The 18,530-nt window shown below is 47.9% G+C and overlaps 1 protein-coding gene across 1 annotated transcript in view; it reads right to left on the reverse strand.

Annotated features, from left to right (window-relative positions):
• Positions 1–18,530, reverse strand: part of LOC8034723 (protein strawberry notch homolog 1) — a 56,015-nt gene that overhangs the window by 11,932 nt on the left and 25,553 nt on the right. Inside the window, exons 13-24 of the mRNA XM_029978077.3 lie at positions 18,007–18,155; positions 15,623–15,826; positions 14,367–14,629; positions 13,285–13,416; positions 12,625–12,760; positions 10,823–10,935; positions 8,179–8,250; positions 6,106–6,208; positions 5,515–5,589; positions 2,861–3,007; positions 1,904–2,091; positions 1,129–1,284 (exon numbers count right to left, since the gene is read on the reverse strand). Of these exons, the coding sequence (XP_029833937.1) occupies positions 1,129–1,284; positions 1,904–2,091; positions 2,861–3,007; positions 5,515–5,589; positions 6,106–6,208; positions 8,179–8,250; positions 10,823–10,935; positions 12,625–12,760; positions 13,285–13,416; positions 14,367–14,629; positions 15,623–15,826; positions 18,007–18,155 (1,738 nt within the window). The remainder of the gene's footprint in view (positions 1–1,128; positions 1,285–1,903; positions 2,092–2,860; positions 3,008–5,514; positions 5,590–6,105; positions 6,209–8,178; positions 8,251–10,822; positions 10,936–12,624; positions 12,761–13,284; positions 13,417–14,366; positions 14,630–15,622; positions 15,827–18,006; positions 18,156–18,530) is intronic.

An 18,530-nucleotide genomic window follows, 5' to 3' on the forward strand; every position in this document is an offset into this window, starting at 1 on the left:
GTCACGTTGTTGCCGGCCGCAAACCTGGCGGTCTCGTAGCAGCGGTGGTGGAGGCAGCAGACAGCTGTTCTCCCGCAAGTCACTCTCCAGCTCCACAGTGCAGGGAAGCTTTGGCAGCCGGAAGTTGGGAAGCCGCGACAATGGCTACACTCGAGTTCCCTCGTGCTTTTTTGTCAGAACTTCTACGCCGAACCACTCAGGACCGTGACATCCAACAGCGCAACACTACGGCTTTATTTTTTTATTTTTTTTTTATTTATTTATACTGTTAGCCCGTAGGGGCTGTTACAGGAGTGTAACAGATATACAAAATAGAACACTAAGTAGTACATATGAAGGCACATTTTTGAACACTACAACTTACGAAAGACAAGAGTACACTATTTTGGTAAATCACACTGAATACACAACAAAAACATTTTTACGTACAGTCGAATCTCGCTAATTCAAACTCTCTTAATTCAAACTTCCCGATAATTCAAACTAACATGCAGGTCCCATCTTATGCGCCTCTATGGGAGGGAACTCCCGGTAATTCAAACTCTGCTTTATTCAAACAAATTTTCGGTCCCCCTCGAGTTTGAATTAACGAGATTCGACTGTATAATATCTTCTCAGTGCTAAAACTTACAAGAGCGTACGCTGCTGAGCGCGCAAAAACAACATCGAACAAAGGCTGATAAAAAAAACAACAACAAGAACACATGAGCAGATAATAAATGGAGTCACGGAAGTCCCAATCCATTTAAGTATCAAAAACATATAATCTAAATTATCCAGTGCCAGAGGGAAAGGTTCGTTAGTATTGATTATACAATTTAGAAATGCATGTTTCAAAAGAAGCTAGGGTATCACTTAATACTATTTCTTCGGGGAGGTTATTCCACTCTGATATAGTTCTTGGAAAGAAAGAATATTTATAGGTATCATTATTTGGTTTCTCTAAATTTATTTGACATGGATGAGTACTTCTTAGATGCCTAGATACATGGGCGTTATAGAGTTACTTGTATTAAGGTTAAACATTTTATTTCTCAACAGGCTTTTTGCGATGCCATACATTACCACTCCGGGAGAACTTCCGACACGCGGGCGGAACGGGACGCAAGAGGCTGGTCGGACACCCACCTTTTTGTACTTGCTCTTGAGTTCGGTGAGACTCTCGTGCCGGACCTGCAGGCCAGTGTTGGGCCGGTACAGCCGGAACAGCTTGTCCTTCTTCTCCTTGGAGCGCCGGGCCTGGTCGCACACCGCCAGCACCGCCGTCTTCTTGCCATTGCGCACCTGGGGGGGTGGCAGAGACGTCGTGACTGTCACCCCGGCCGTCCGACCCGAGAGAACGGACGCTGGCGTGCAGAAAACAACACCCCCTCCGACCTATTCCTTTGCGCAAATTTGGCTTCGATCGCTGGCGGGATCTCTTTCGAAAGCATTTTCTCGCGTGCACGGCGAAGCTCCCTCGCGCAAAATATAATTTAACGCGAAAGAATGACAGAATGTACTGCTGTATACGATCTTTGGTCCTTTTGAAATGCGACGGCTTTTCTTTCGCCACTCGAAAGGTGCCAACGCCGTTGGGCATCGTTGGGGGAAACAAAATGGGTGAGCAAAACGCGGTTCCAACACTTGCCCAACAACGGGTAAACTGATTTGGAAATGAGACCTACTAAGCGAGCCCCTCGCATGCAATTACCTAAAGTTTAGGAAAACTTTTTTTCTTTTTTTTTTCCAAGCAGAACAACAAGCATACCCACACTATCCTGAGACTAACCTCTCGTTCCTCATTTCTCCCCTCCTTCCTCCCTTGTTTTTTCGCAGTAAACTCGTTCACTTGTTTGGGCAAACTTTTGAAGCTACTAAACGGATAGAATGGGCCGGGGAAGCGGTTTGGTTGCCCACTCACCTGGTTGGAGAGGTAGTAGCCCTCGTCCTTGCCCACCAGCTCCTTCCAGAGGTCCTGGGAGGCCTCGAAGGAGAGGCCCCGCTCCACGCTAACCGTGTGCAGCTCCGTCTTGGCAGTGCCAGTCGCGTGGGACCGGATGAACTCGTCCACCTTCACCCGCCGCACATTGTCCCCGGACGTGCCCAGGTCTGCGTGCACGTTCGGACCCCGTTCGTGGTGTGGACTCGGACGGGGGGAGGCGGTCAACAATGCGCGAGACCTTGCCTTTCGACGTCCATGCTAGATATACGTTTCGAATCTTACCCTCACCTATTTCAGTTTCCGCCTACCGAAGCCATAACTAGATCGGCCCTAGGGTGGGATGGCAGAACTTTTGACAAGTTCTGCCATCCTGCATTCTCAACTTTTTTCTGGTAAGCCTTTGCCACCCAACTTTAGATGTACCAAGGTGCCCCTGACTTTCCCAAACCGACTCTTGCCACTGCATCCTTCGCTTGTCCTTGTCCTCGGCGCTTCGGTACCGATTAGGTAAAAGCAACTCGTCCAGCGATTGATGGCATTGCCACTTCATAATGATGCAATGTGTCTAAGAAATTATACAAACTTGATTATGCTGACAATGACGAAGCAGCACAGATTGTGTTGTTTGTGCTAGATTTTTTTTTCTTTTTATAATATTTTTTTTTCATTGTATTATTTTAATTTTATTTGTCATTTTATTATTTTTACTTAAACCTTCCCGCTCTTGCCGGCACGTTTTTTTTGGACCCAGGTGCGTGCCGCACCCGCGTGCAAAAAAAACATGCCGGCAAGAGTGCTGTGTTTTAAATAAAAAATAATAAAATAACAAATAAAACTAAAATAATACAATACAAACAAAAAAGGATGCTCACCCAGGTGTGCGTCTTTCAGACGTGCACCTGGGTATGGCGCGAAGCTTGGACAAAGGGTCCTCACCGAGGATGCCCAGGTCGTAGCGGCCGGTCTTCTTGGCCTCCGAGATGATGGCGTCCAGGGTGTCCGTGAAGTACTTGAACATGGCGTTCTGCAGCTCCACGGGGATGCCCAGGATGCGGTTCAGGAACTTGCTCATGTTGTTGTAGTCTGGGGAAGAGGAGGACGACTCGCAACGTTCGCTCGCGCACTCCCAACTCGCACGACAAAAGGTGAATCGGCACGACGCGGAACGGCTGCCAAGCCCCGCATGGTTATGGTGCCTAGGATGCGTCTTCGATCGGCGTGCTTAATATTCGTGCAGCAAAAGGGGTCCCGAAGGAGCAAGAAATTTCATCGCCAGAGACGGTGCGTCGTGCCGTCTGATGCCGCGATCCTGGCGATCGCTTGTAAAAGCTCCAGAAAAAAATTTATGGGAAACTGGTAAGCATTTGTGTCCCATACGTGAAACGTTCTAACATCATGAACGTTTGGCAATACACCCGAGTTTCTAGATGCCAGACGCCTACGGTCACGGCGCTCTTCCTCATAGTTTAAAGGGATACTACAACGAAATTTCGGCGCTTATTTTTTGGTCTGTATGTGTTCAAAGGAGCAGTATCAAATCGGACACACCAGTATCTTGCTAAAAAAAGACACGAACGACAAATTAAATGATTAGCAAAGAGCACCTGGTGGATGTTGCTAAAGCCTCGTTTTCTAATGCTTGTCTAGGAACCTTGACAGGTAGTGACAATAACTGTCTTGCCTAAAACCATACATGCTTTGAACCCGACGTCATCCCGACAGGTCTACAGCCAGCACAAGAGAACAGGGACGAACTTCCCACTGACCGAACACCCCTCTTGTGTGTCCCAGATGTCGCTATTCTTCTGGAAGATTATAGAAGATTGACCCGTCACTTAAGATCCACACAAAAGCAGCTTTGCGGCTAGCTGCAGTGGCCCGAGCGGTGGCGTGCTTCGACCGCTTCGGCGGGTGGAACGGCTAGGGCATTTTGACAACATCAGCCTCGCCGCAACTTCGCTTATCCCAAGACAGCCTACATCACGATTGCGCCGGTTGTGACGTGCTCTTTGCCGGCTGTTCCGCAAATGCTCGCCAGAGTGGGCTGTTTATAACAAAAAATACAGCCATTAGGCTCAAAATACAAATGTGCGATTGTCATTTACAGATATTGTGGATCCTATTCACCCATTTCTGAACACGACGGGTATATTGCAAATTTCGTTGAAGTCTGGGGGAGAGGAGGTTCCTTTTAAAGGTTACCGCAAAAACCCGCATATAATACGAGGCATGATTTGAGGACCGCGAAAAAAGAAAAAAATGTTTTATCCGCATACAATACGAAACAATTAAAGGAACACGAAAATTTTCCGCATAAAGTACAACCCAGGAAGTCTTGAGAAGAACGCTTATTTGCGTCGTAATTGAACCTTAATCACCGTCATCACTTCCACCAGACTCCTTGTCCGACGCCTCCTCCCAAAGGCAGTATTCTCGGTAGTCTTCAGTGACGTCGAGCGCATTTGAAATCCCGCACTTCCTGAAAGAGCGAGCAACAAGCGTGTGCCGACGCAGTAAAAACCCGGCGTGGCGCATAAAGCGAGCAACCCAATGTCAGCTCGCTAAAGTTCTCTCGCCTTCTCTTGCAGCAGCTCGGTGTTTACGGCGAGGTGCCGTTCGTGCTGCTCTTTTTACAAAGTCGCTGAGACTTGCCTCGACGTCGGCGAGCACGGCATTCTTTGGGCTCCTAAGCTTCTCGTGTCGTTGCACGCCAACAGAGCTTGCTTTCGTCATCTCCATTCACTGATGCTGCCTTCATTTACGAGGAACTGTCGTCCGGTAGCACTGTTGCCGATGTCTTCCACAACTAAAAGAACTTTTCTTGAAGGCGGCCGAGTTTTGTTTTTGCGCCGACGGCCATTGCCTAGCTTGACTGTGGACGGATGGTGGCGCCTCGGACATTGTGATTTTAATGATGATGATAGCTGTTTTGAACGCCATATTGCTTCGAAACCGAAACTACGTCACACCGAAGTTGAAAATTGTCGGGACCCGCGTATGATACGAGCCACAAATTTGACATGGCAAAATTTGAAGAAAAAAAAAAGCCTCGTATTATATGCGGGCTTTTACGGTACCATGTGTACACTCGATAGTTCCTAGAATGAAGCGATACTACCATGCCAATCAGGCCGATAAACTGGGCGATCTTCCGGAGCCTTCCATACTCTCAAGCTCCTCTCCCTCAGTACCTATCTCGCTCCTCGCCTGCCACTCCGGTCACGTGACCTGCCTGTTAACCAATCGGCATCGAGCAGCTCACTCCTGCTCTCCCACCTGGTGTCGAGCCTTGCGGTCATGCTTTTCTCCGGGCTTCACTTTTGTCTGGGCTCCATGAAATGCCGAACACATAGCCAAGGAACGTTGCGCAATAAAAGGGACGAGCCAACGCGAGTGTTCCCATCATCGTGGCATTCCCACTCCTAACTGCTAAAACTTCCGTGAACCGTCGAGTCAAAGAGTGCCCTACCGCTATAGGGCAAGCATAGAGCAAGCAAGCGCTGTAGGGCAAGCGAGACAGGAAGGACCACAGACTGGAGAAGCAACGCGAACCCCCTCCAGTCTGCGAGGGAGTGGCAACTCGGCCGTACCTTTGTCCAGGTTCTGCATCTTGTTGAACTCATCTTCGTTCACCAGGCCCACGCCGACCAGGGCCTTCCTGCAGTCTAAAGGAAGGGAACGGGACAAGCGCCGTTGAAAGGCGCAACACATTGAACCCTCATTTCCTCGTCTTCCTATGCATCTTCGTATTACACCAATTGTATCAATAATTACGCACCGTTCGAACATATTGGGTGTTAGACCTCTGAATCGCCGTGTTCACGCTAAGATTTAAGGCAGGGGCGTAGGTCTCCATCTAAATGTCCCCAAAAAATATTTGTCGCTCCAAATTGAGCGGGAAAATATCCTGTCCACGCTACGCCAGATCACCGAACACCGCAACCTCATGCGACATCGTGACTATCGTACACATTATATCCCCGAGCGTGCCGGGCAAGACCGAAGCGGTGCTTAATTTTTAACAGACGTACACACATACATGCAAACTGAGCAAAGAAAAGGCACGCTGCAGAATTCTGACTTTTTACGTAGGACCAAGGTGTCTACGCTTGCTTCTACGGAACAAGGGTGCCCATACAGTAGCCGTCCCAAATGCAGACGGCGCAGAAAGAGGGGCTGACCGGCAAAGAAGTCGCCCTCCCAGTCTTCGGGTGGGGGCACCAGGGGCGGGACCTCCATCTCCATCAGGCCCCTCATCATGGTCTCCAGGGCTGCCCGACCGTACTGGTCATGAGAGGAAAGAAACAGTGAGCACGGCCAGAGGGGCCAGAGCCCGGTAACTAAACCCTAGGTCAGTTTTCAAATAGCAGCGTTTGGCTCGAAAAGCACATCTTTGGTAGTACATAAGCTTGTCTAGGAGTTTAGCCCTCCGCTTCATTCCTTCACACCTTGTAATGTTTACGGCAGAACCTCGTCGACACGTTCATGACACGTACACCTTTACGACCTTCGCTTCCAAAGACTGCCACCCGACGTAATGCCTCCCGGCCACGGTCACCTTCTTCCCCCTGCTCCGCCATCCGTCCTATAAAGCGTGGAGCACTTTACGACAGAACCCCCCGCTCCCGTCCATCTGCGCACACCCCATGTCAGGACGCGTCGGCATAACCGGTTCGCTCGTCGTAGCGCGTCGAGTTGTGGTGCGACGCGACGTTCCACGACACCACAACCAGACCTCACGACATTGTGCGACCATGTCGCGCGATGTCAGTCTCGCGGGACACCACAACCCGACGCTGAAATGTCACGCAACGTTTAATGCCTCCTCGACAAATTTAAACAATTGCTCCTCAATACTGCACCCTGTGCATTCTAGGCATTTTTGAAAATGAAGGTCGCTGGCATTTTTTTTATCGCCTCTCTGCACCGCTCCTCTTGTCCGGGCGGGCGCAACTTCAAACTAGGCTCCAAAGAGATTCGAGATTTTGAGACCGGCCCGTTTGCCTTCGCCGCCTTGTACCATCGTGCCGGGAGCAGGCCGACGCCGGAGGGTGCCCGGATCAATTCGACGTGGTCGAAAACTCATCTCGCTCTCATAGGCGCACATTTTTCGGCTACCCTCGTAGATCTCCCTCGATTCCAAAGAACTGTCGAAAGGAAAGTCACCCATGTTTGGATAAACGGCCGCGAGCCAGGGAAGACGATTTAGTGTGTGGGGGAGCTTTTTCCCGTCTTGCACGTAAACCCGTGTAAGTGTTAACAAACGTTTTCCCAGATCATAATCTTACTGCAGCCCCCTGAAAAACCCATCAGTGAGATTTTACTTAGCTGCACGAAGGACTAAGTGAGTTGGTTAGAGTTATGCGTACTGAAACAAAGGAAAAGATACACATGTACATGGACGTAAAGATGACTCGTGTGCTCCTTTAAAGGTGTACTCCGCCGATTTCTTCATGGTCCCCGATTTGCTTTAAATTTTGCTAAACTCGCCAAACAACATCGCCAAAATAGTATCCCAAATATTAGGTCAAAATAATTTTTTTTCACAAAGTTATTGAATTTACAATTTCGGTCCTCACCGTGTTTTTCAAACTGAAAGTCTCTACTGGCAACAATGAAAAAGTGACATCATTGGAAGTGCAGGGGTTCACTCTTTGGACTGTAGAATTTGTTCCCAACTGATTTGAAGCAGTTTCATGGTGTCAAATGAATGCCTTGGAAGCTCGCTCCAGTCCCCGCGCTCCAGCACGGAACAAATAATTGGCATATTCTATTTTTTAGACTACTCGCCCGACTGGCAAGCTGAACTTCCACTGACGTCACAGCCCTGAAAAGGGCGGGTATATTTGAATGTCTGTTTTTGCATCATTTTCATTTGCCGATTTCGCAATAACTATTATGAATTTCACGATATTAAATAGCATTCCAGAAAGGGTAAAGGCCTGGGAGTCAGAAAATATAGTTAGTTGAGGTAGCTCGAAAATCGGCGGAGTACACCTTTAAGCGTCACCTTTCAACAGTGCACCATACCTGTCAGACTACAAGTGCATAGTACGGCGATAACCTGCTACGGCAACCAGACTGCAGGTTTCCTTCGCTTCGGTGCAAGCTGGGGTTAGCGTCTTGGAACCACAGTCACATAAAATCGCCGCTTTTGCGCGACACATTAGGCTGATATTGATTGTCTACACTGTAAAGCGTGCCGCACAACAAAGCAGAAAGACGAGGAATAAAAATGGCCGCAGGAGCGTCACCTTGTTGTCGATGTTGAACCTCGACAGGTCTCTGGACTCGCCGGCTCTCCGGTCACCGTGAGTGAGGGCGCCCTGGCAAAGGAACGGGGCGGCATTACTCACAGAGAATGGGCACTCCGAGGAAGGGGAACGTTGTGAGCATCACACAGGAAAGAGTAGAGACAAACAGGGAACACTCAGTTTAAAAAAAAAAAAGCAATGGATTTTTTTTTTTTTTTTAACTGCTGAAATTATTGCACAAATTATTGAAATGCGATAGCATTTTGCCAAGCATTGTAGTGCATAAACACCTTTTCTTTTTTTCTTCACTAAACAGCTTAATGTATAAGGCCACATTCTGGCAAAAATATTTTTGCAGAGGACACAAACTGCAAATCAGCAGCCTGTTTCAAAAAGCACATTGTTTTAACCTAATTACGACGTTGAAACATAAAAAAAAAAAAAAAAAATGTCTAAACACCTTTATGTCGAACAGATGTCCTAAATATGCATTGTACGCCAGCAGTCATACTAACTCCAATTAAATTCACCACAAAAAAACAAAGATGCTTTGGCAGTCACGTAGCTAAATCTTTGAACCGTGCAATGAAGCGGAATTCATATGATATGACGAATTATCCGTCTGTAATTTCCAAATAGCCAAAAACAGCGCTTTTCAGATAGGTATGCTGTGTGGTAAAAGGCAGTACAGTCAAACTTGATTATATCGAACAAGGGCATATAGAATTATTTCCCATATCAAAACCTTTTGAATTCAAATAAAACTTTCACGCTTTTTAAACTTTTTATATCAAACGTGATTGTGCTCATAATGAACATATCTAACTCCAGAAGCTTGCGGCAGACTTTCCCGCAATACAACGGCGCAAGGCGGTGGCACAGCAGGCGTCTGCGACTCAAACGCTTGACCAGCACCGCGCATGTGCATGCCATTGGCATCTCAAGCTCCACGTAGGGCACTGCGGTGTCACCGATCCCCACGTCCGCACCACTCGCTGCCCGCACTCGGCGACTCAGTCGGCTACGTCACTCTGTTTCGCTAGTTTTGTTTAGCTTTGCTCGTCTCTTCCCAATCACGATCGCTGCCAGCGTCAAGAAACGGACGTCGGCAATGACGACATCCGTTTCTCTTAACGTCTGTCATCTTCGGCATGGTTCCCGTGACGTCGTCAACTAAAAAGTTTATAAAGCACCCTAGAGTTTTCACTTATGCCTTATTGGATTCCACATACCATTTAGTTTACTGATATATGCTTATTCTTTTATTTCAGTATTTAAATTTGTCTTAATCTTCCCATAATCTTTGCAAATAAAATTTTCAATATTAACAAAACTAATTAGGTTACATCAAAACCAAGTTCATATTTGTAGTATGATTGCCATGATAAATAAGCTATGTAAATTTCATTTAATTAAATTACAAGTTAAATAAAGCTCTAAAAGCAGTGTTGCCCCTTATAATGCTTCTCTCTTGCTATTAGTATATACTGTAAAGTTCTGAGAGATCAGCCATCCCGTTTTACAGCGGAGCTGTTAAGGGCTAGTTTCCGCAGTTTCGTGTTTGGTACCAAACAAATGTCAACACAAAACTCTGGACACCCATCGCCATCTACGAGCGACGGCGGAAACCAGACAACCAACGCTCGTACATGGCAGCAACCTTTCCAGCCTTTTTGTCAAGGCGGGCGATGGTCCGGTGGTCATTGTAGTGTACGTCGTCGTCGTCGTCGTCGTCGTCGTCGTCCCCCCCCCCCCCCCCCCCCCCGCCATGCCCAAGAGAGGCATTGAGGCATTCATAATGGACGTCTTTGGCTGGGTCACGCTCGGCGATGACTCGTCTGCCATAGTGATGGGCGACTTTAACATTGACATTGCACGCCAAGAGGAAAAGTGGTTCACTTTGTTTATGCTCGAGTGCTTCGGGTCTGCATGTGTGAACAAACCTACGGTACCCACTCGATGGATTTTCGGCCTTTTGAACTTTCGCCTCAAGATATCTGCCAATCACTCTCCCGCACGTGCACATTTGTTTTCTTTGTGACAAACGGAAGGACGGACATGAAGGTGTGTAGGGATTGCAAATGAAAGCCATTGCATTTAAAATGTTCCTACCCTAATACTTTGCATACATCCAACTGATGCAGAATGTCTGGTGTGATTGCATGCACCTGTTTCAATCGTATGATTCTGTTTCTCCTGTCTTCCCGGCTTTTGGGCTTGGTGGCATTACGGGCCATGCAGTTGCTATCACATGACTGCACAATCTGACATCTTGCCACGCCACGCGATGTCACGATGCACGTCATGGTGTTTCGTGATGCAGTGTCAAGCGGCACCGTAACGTCACGGTGTTACGCTGTGGTATCACCCGACATCACGTCGGCACGCGTCATCGCGAGACCTAAATTTAATGGGAAAAATTGCCTGGACGTAAAGACATTCGTAATCTAGTACTTCGGTCAAGCTTTCCCACTAAATTTAGTGGGAAAACATCCTTCTAAACTTAGGTCACGTGACTTGGCTCTATTATCCTGTTTTTCTAACAACTTTTTGCAACGCTGCAGACCTGAAAATTAGCCCTAAAATTCCTTCTGCGTGAGGAAAAAAAAAAAAGAATGGGCAAGTGCAAACCGAAACAACTCACCAGGCTCTCGAGACGCTTGGCCACGATGGAAGCGAACCTTCGCTCGCCCGCCAAGTCCGAGATGAGAAAGATGTACTCTGGGGCATTCACCTGGTTCGACCGGTGCGTCCGACCTTTGCAGACGGAGAAGCCAAGGTTTGCGAGCCGTTCGAGCACAATTAAATGACGCTTAAACGCCACGAGTAAGCCTTGTACAAAGCACTCTTCAATTTTTTCTTTCGAACCCACACAGCATATCCAGGTTATAACCATTGTAAAAGATACTTGTCCTGTCTAGGTCTACCACTTGTCCTTCTCCTCTGCGCTTTTTGATTTTCTTGATGTGTAACCAACTACCCCAACAGATAATTTTATTGATACTCCAGACTTCCGTAGAAAAGGCTCGAGCTACACCTAAGCACTTCTTATGAGTTGTGAATGCGAAAGCATGCAAGCCGCTTGTCCTCTCCCCTTTTCATCGCCAGTCAGCGCGCTCGCTCCTGTGGACGCGCTAACCTTGGACGCTCCGTGTTTATGGCACGCTGATGGACACGCAGTGCTACGGGGTGAGCGGCCGTTGAAACTGATGCGCAGCGACCATTGGGAGCCTCGTCAACGCGCGCCAGCCAATGGAACCAAAGCCGAAAATCCATCAGCTTTACTCCGCTCCTTTGGAATCGGGGAAACTAGGCGCAGTTGTCTAGGCTTTTCACGAGGTTTCATAGCTGGGAGCTGGCTTCACTTGGAGGAAGGATTAAATGTGCCGTTTTCGTGCTTCAGACTGATGACATCGGCTCGCTCCATAGGACCAGTTAATGCTTTCGCATTAAAAACAATATCCGCAGCTTTTTATTGGGCTGGAGTGTCCTGCCCAACACAAATCTGCCACAAACGCAGCTGGAAAGTATATTCAACAGTTATTGCTGTATTTTTAGCCACTGTATTTCAATTTATCATTCAAGAAGTCATGTGAAGAATTACGATTTATGGGAAACCGTGGGCTTTCACGTCTTTTTTTATTGAGTAATCCCTCGTTAACTCGAACTCTACTGTCTCAGTTAAGTCGAAAGATTTCCTAGTCACGAAATGAACTCCCATAGGGACAATGCATTTAGTCATCGATCATCTCAAAAAGACCTCAAAACACAAATAAGTTTTACATCACGTAACAATGCTTAAGAAAAAAAAAAAGTTATCTGTCATGAGCGCCAGCATAAAGGTTCTTGGCTTAGGTTGAGTGCTCCTGTTTGTCTCACAAGTTATCGTCCCCTCTCAGTATTTGTTTTTTTTTTGCAAATTCTTTAGTTTTTTTTGTTTCATTAATTTTTTTGGCTTTGCTTATTATGTGTTGCTTGTTGATCATTTTGTTGGGGTCGTTTTGTCCTGTTTTGTTCTCCCCACTGTGCTGCTCGCATTGTGTGAGTGTCAAGTCAATTGGCGCAATTGTTGGAAGGGCACAACGAGGGATCACTGCAATGAAAATCTGGTACCTCGCCTATCTTTACCTGGAATTTTGTTTCTAGTTCTTACGACTTCCTAGTTAACGAGGGTTTACAGTAATTACACGACTTTGCAGGATGTGGCCAAGCGATGTGGTCGCACACTGCGACATCACGATACACCGAGACCTGCCGGCCAACACTGTCGACCCAACAGCGCCGTTGACATTGTCACATCGCACAATGTGTAGCGCACGCCGCGGACCAGCACGAAGTCTAAGAAAGAACTCATTATAACGCAATTCTGCGTGATAAAGGCAATTTCTACCGGGCTAGACTTCCACACGCCCGTCCGATGCAACACACTCTCTGTCACGAACGTACCGAACTGTTGCACCGCTCGATCGGCGCTCCAGGGCAGCTCGAGAGTGATGTGGACCCTACGGGCCTGGTTCTTCGCCCGGCGGTCGGACTGCAGCGAGATGCCCGAACTCGCCGCCTCCGAGATGATGGCAATGTGCTGGAAGCGGCCCGGGAACGCAAAAGCAGACGTTAAGCCGGGTCCCATTAGGGGGCTAAAGACGTGAGCAGAAGGCGGCTAGTCATGAGCACCCACACCTGTGCTCCCGAAATAAAACGAGTGACAGAAAAGCGGAGAAAGAATGCAGACTATAGGTTAGCTGCGTTCGTTTCGTTGCAACGAGTCGAAAGTGTTTGAGTGCTTGCCAACTTCATATTATACAGTGCACAATGTCAAACAATCATGCTACATAAAGCTAGAACAAAAAAAGAAAAGATTGATTATGCTGAGAAAGATTGGCAAGCACAGAATATGTGATAGGCCTTCCAGGGAAGAAGAAAAGGGCATCCGAACGGAAGCGCTTGACAAAAGTTTGCTCTCATTTCTGACACACGCCGCAAGATGGGGCAGCATGCCAGGAAAGGCCGCAAAGCATGCAACCCCGCAAACGACTTTGCTCTTGCATGCTCTGACCCTGGACAGCTCAGTCGGCAAAGCACTTGAATCACAAGCGTCCCCCTCACCTTCTCCCCGTCCATGAACCTCTGCTTCTCCGTCAGGTTCAGGGTCTCCAGGGGCACGTCCACCTCTGACCTCGACTCGTACTGGATGGTGCCGTTGTCCGTGCTCACCACCCGCCCTTTTCTGCCCGTCATCTGGGGGGTGGGATGAGCGGGCAACGTCGGAGGACGCTCCTCGTCCGGGCATCCCGCACCCGCTCGAAACGGAGCCCGTAGCATAACCAACCTTTTGCGAGCGACGAGCACCGTCCGAGAAGTTGTGTGCGAGCTACAAACGCATTGGTATTGTGCCGTTGCATAGGCTTCCTCCGCCTTTTTGTGCCCCATACAATGCATGCTCGAAAAATAATCGTCCAAAACGACTAGATATGCGCGCAGACGGGTGCCGACATTGTCAGTCATGCGGGACTGTGTACTCCGAAAAAAAAGGATGGCAGGAATCGAGGCCAGGGGAAAGGGTGATATTTTTAAAACTTGATATTTTGTCATATTTTTTGCTCTATATGAGATTTTTCAAATTCAATCGCAGATATGAAGTCATCATTAAAAGACATATCTGTGTGCCAATATATATTGAAAAAAAAAAAAAACAACGTTTGCCGATAAAAATTTACAGGACACCTAAGACTGCTAACGTGTAGGAATGCGAAAGCATTCGTATACGTAGCGTATTCCTACAAGCTGTGCAGCACGTAAGCCCGCCCGGACAACCTCTGCAAAGACTGCCCGGAAAGGCTCTGCGCAGTCTGCAGCCGAATGCTCCGCAGAGCCCGGCCACCCTCCCCCTCTTACCGGGCCGCTGCGCCATGGAAGGGGCTTCTCTGTGGGATAGTGTTCCTTGAAACTATGACGCGTGCCAGCCAATGCGAAGTTATCCATCAATTCGCCGCTACAGACTATAGGCTTCGCTCCATGGGACAGGGGAATTCAGGTGCCGTTTGGCACGTCTTCGAAAGGTGATAGCGCCGGTTCGTTCCACAAGACAGCTTATACTTTCGCCTTTATAAAGAAAAACGTTTAGAGACCCTAGCCGCTACTTAGGAAGCCCCGAGGACAGACGGAGCGGGTGCCGAGGGGAGCATCACCTCGGCCACGTTGTCCGGCCCGCCCAGCTCGTCGATGAGCTGGTCCAGGGTGTTGGGGGGCAGCTTGTCCCCCAGGCGCTCCAGCCGGTCCAGCAGATCCTGCTTCATGGCCGCCGCCTTCTTCTCAGAGTCCACCGTCGGGGCCGCCCGCTGGGGCTGCGGAGCGGTGCCGTTCCCTAGGGCCTTCTCGTGCTTCCGATTCTTCTTCGCCTTGGGCTTCTTGCTCTTGCCCTTGGATTTGCTCTTACGACTGGCCCAGGGGTCTGCGCAGAGAGACGGGTCAGCGCACGTCCGCCAAGCCGGCTGCAACCTAAACACGTTTGCGTTTGATCGACTGCGTCTGCCGATCGAGTGCCGTCAAATGCGTCACAACGTGGGGTCTGTGGCTCGCAACATTGCCAGACTTATTTCAAACCCACAACGAAAGAATCATATAAAAAAAAAAAAATTTACGAATATATATGCACAGGTCAGAAGTCTTTGTGTTAAGCAATCGCCAGTGGTTGGATAACAGCCGGTCACACTCAACTGCAAATGTGTGACCTAGCCTGTTCCCTTTTGTCACTAGCAATGCAATCAGGTGGCAGCTCGGAGATGCCTTGACTACAACTATAACGCATTAAATTTAAAACAATTTGAGAAAAACGAAACAGCTAGGGCACAGGTAAAGTAGGAAAGAGCCTACGTCTTGTTCAAAGAATAAGTAATGCAACTGCAGCCTTCGAAAAACTGCTTCCCCTTATTGTGCCCCGACGGCGAGACGAGGAATTAACAGACAAAGACTAGTCAAACTAAACTAGCCTCAGACCGAAACGGGAGTGCTGACATTCTTGTTGCCACTAAAGGGATGGCGACATTTCTTTAGTGCCCAATTACAACACATGCCATTGAATTAAATTTTAAAAGGTTTAGCGCAATATTGCAATTCAAATTTCTCATACTTGAGAAAAAAAAAAAAGAAATTTGGCAGACACTTAAGACTGCTTACGTGTAGGAAGGCAAAAGCATTCCTACACGCAGTGCATTTCAACAGGCAGTGTGCCACGTCTTCCTATCGCACACGGCGCTCCGGCGCCGACATCATCACGTCACGGAGGTCGTCGTGAGGCCGGCGTGGCGAACCCCGCCGGCCTCACGACGGCTTCCGCGACAAAGCATCTGCATTGCTGTGCTTTTCTTTGTGTTCTAGTTCGCTGCCCCGTTAAGAATGCGCGTCGCCAAGCCGGGGACGTGACCGCCCCCCCAAAAGGACCCACCGTCACTGTCCGAGTCGTCGCCGAACGGGTTGAAGTCGTCCTCTGCGTCCGATTCAACGGCCGAGCTTCCCTCGGAGTCCTCGGCTGCGGAACTGGACACAGACGGCTCAAAGTCGCTCTCAGGCTCGCTCTTCACCTCTGCCTCGCTGTCGTCCCCCGATGACGCTTCCCTGTAGCGCTTCACCCCCTGCCGAGCCTGGCGAGCTGCGCAGCCACCCGGAACCCCGGACCAACCCTCAGGGGGGACGCTCGGCGCACACGGCGACATCTTTCCAGATCGGAATTCCCGACCAACGCGGCTGGACTCAATTGTCGGGACCGAGGTGCGAGCAAGTCGGCTTTGCGAGGAGCGAAAGTATGCCGACAAGCTGGTTGGGAAACGTCCAAATCTGAGCTCCGAGACAAGGAGGAATTGAGGTTTCTCCTTGTCGCGGGGTTTAGATTATGAAGTCGGCTTTCTTCAATCGCCACGCAATGTTTTCCACAAGTCCCACCGAGCTGGCTTCCTCCAGCTCCGATTCCACAGAGAGCGCCGACCTTCGAAAGTTAGTCGCCTCGGATGTTGTCGCCAGGCACGTCACCACTTCTACCACTAGCATAAAATCTCATTAAGTCATCTATACTCGTTGTTGCTTCCAGGGAAAAAAAAGGCAAGATTTGCATATAAAGAAGTTTCGTAAAAAAAATAGGGCTGGTTTTTGCATTTTAAAAATGCATGTTTTTATAATGTAACAGACAACTGACCTGAAATGCACATACAAGTATTTTAACTTGCCACAAAATGGGGAGAAATTATACGATTCCCAAAAACAGATATATTTCCGGCATATTTTCCAGCAGTTTTGCAATGGATAGGGAGGAAAACTCCCTGTGGAAAGAAAAAGGGGGCACCCAAGAGCACTACTCTGAACGCCAAGAGCTGGCCTTTGATCTACCTCGGGATTTCCACGACTCAAACAAAATCAAAGCAATTACCAGCGACCATAAATGGGGTCTCCATTTCCACCAAGTCACTCGCATAAACGGTGCAGTTGAGGAACTCCATAACGCGCACAAGCCAGCTGTTAATGTCAACGTCTCGTTTAGCCATTACAAAATTACAGTAACACCACGGTTACCGGAGTGTGTCCAGAAAATACCACATGAAATGTTAATATGAAAGAAGAGAAAGAAGGCACAACCAAGGTCTCCTCATTAAGGCATACATGCAGTAAGAGACGCAGCAAGAAAACAGTTGTAAAAAAAAAAGATGAACCGCAAAAAAAAAAAAAAAAAAAAAAAAAACAGAAAAAAGTGGAGGATGGCAAAAGCAAGAGGAAGGGCACGTGCGCCTGTGTAGGAAGAGCAGGGAGTGCCTACTGTGGGTACGGTAGCCTGCGCCCTCTCCCCGAACACTGCTGATGCTGCGCGACTCCCTAGCCCCAAAATGAGCACACAAAAAAAAATGGCTTGGCAACTCAAGTGTGTTGACAAGAATGGTTCTGCCAATCGCACTTCTAACGCCTTATCTTTGTTTACCTTTTTCTTTTTATTGCTTTGCCCTTTTTTTCTTTTTTCTTTTGTTTGCTGTTTGAATTGAGTGAGTTTTTTTTTTATCTGCTGCTTGCTTAACTTTTTTTCTGTTTTTCTTTATGCGTCTAGCTTTTCCGTTTTTCTTTCATTTTTTTTATTATTATTATTTTTATGTTTGTCGCTTATGCTGTGTGGAGGTCCAGGCCAGGTGGGCGTGTAAGCGCAGCGGTGTTTGCGGTCTCCGCCAAATACGCTCTACTGTATTCAGCGGCTCTTGGGTGCTCTATTTGGTAAGCTCCCGTTTGTCGCATTGCGACCTACGGTATTAGCAGAGACGCCAGGAAATTTCAACTCGAGCTTAATTTAACATATTTTTTTTATATCAAATTATTGATGTAACGAACTATTTCACCATCCCCTTTGAATTCGATATATCCGGGTTCAACTGTAGTAACATACTTACAAAAGTTCTCAGTTCTAGTACCAGCCACGCAATACGGAATCTCTTTGCCGACCAAAGTTGAGAACTTCGCAACAAGTAATTCTTCTAAAAAGGCAAAACTGCAAAAAAACACAAATAAAATTGCATTTCAGCTTATCATTATTATGTTACGTACAGATCTACCATTTCTTGACAACATTTCTATTAAATTGTGTCTTACTTTGGTTAGAAAGTTATAAAATCCACTCTAACAGTGTCGCTTTTGAAACACTCGTCCCACCTCAACAGAGCCGTAGGGCTCCATTTTCTACGTCGTTTACGGGAGGCAACTTAGAAAATCCAGCACTGGGGCACTCTTATCTAGGATGCATTGGCACGAGAGAGAGAGAGAGGGGGGAAGGGGAGAGGAGGGGGTGTCCGGAGTACGCACCACTCTTGCGCTTGTGTCCCCCCGTCGACGAAGACGGGGGCGGCGAGGGGTTTGGCTCCTCTACGATGCCGTCCAACCCCAAGAGTTTCAAAGTCTTCTTGCGGTTGGGCGCCGGGAAGTGTTTCTCGATCAGCGTCTGTAGGACGCCCCTGCACCGACGACAAACCATTTCGGCGTGACGAAAGGAATTTCGGATTTTGCCGACTTTCCTGCACTGAGATTAGAAGATTAGAGCACACATGTGCCACTTATATTAGAGGTGTGCAAATGTCTAATTTCCTTGATGCAAATCAAATACGAACGTTCAATCTGACTGCAAATTGAATTTGTGATGTTTTTCAGTTATCAACATTTTAGTTTGTGGATACTTTTACGAAATCGAGGCTAGAAACTTTTTCTAGTGACCACACCTATTGAAAGAAATGGCTTCATTACGTGAAAAACATGTCACAAAGCACCAATAAAAAAAAAGTTCACGATAAAATCGATGAAACAATGTAACGTGGCATCCACAGCAATGACTA

This window comes from Ixodes scapularis, unplaced genomic scaffold (genome assembly GCF_016920785.2).
Source record: "Ixodes scapularis isolate PalLabHiFi unplaced genomic scaffold, ASM1692078v2 PGA_scaffold1__304_contigs__length_218370807, whole genome shotgun sequence".
Classification (NCBI taxonomy): Eukaryota; Metazoa; Arthropoda; class Arachnida; order Ixodida; family Ixodidae; genus Ixodes; species Ixodes scapularis.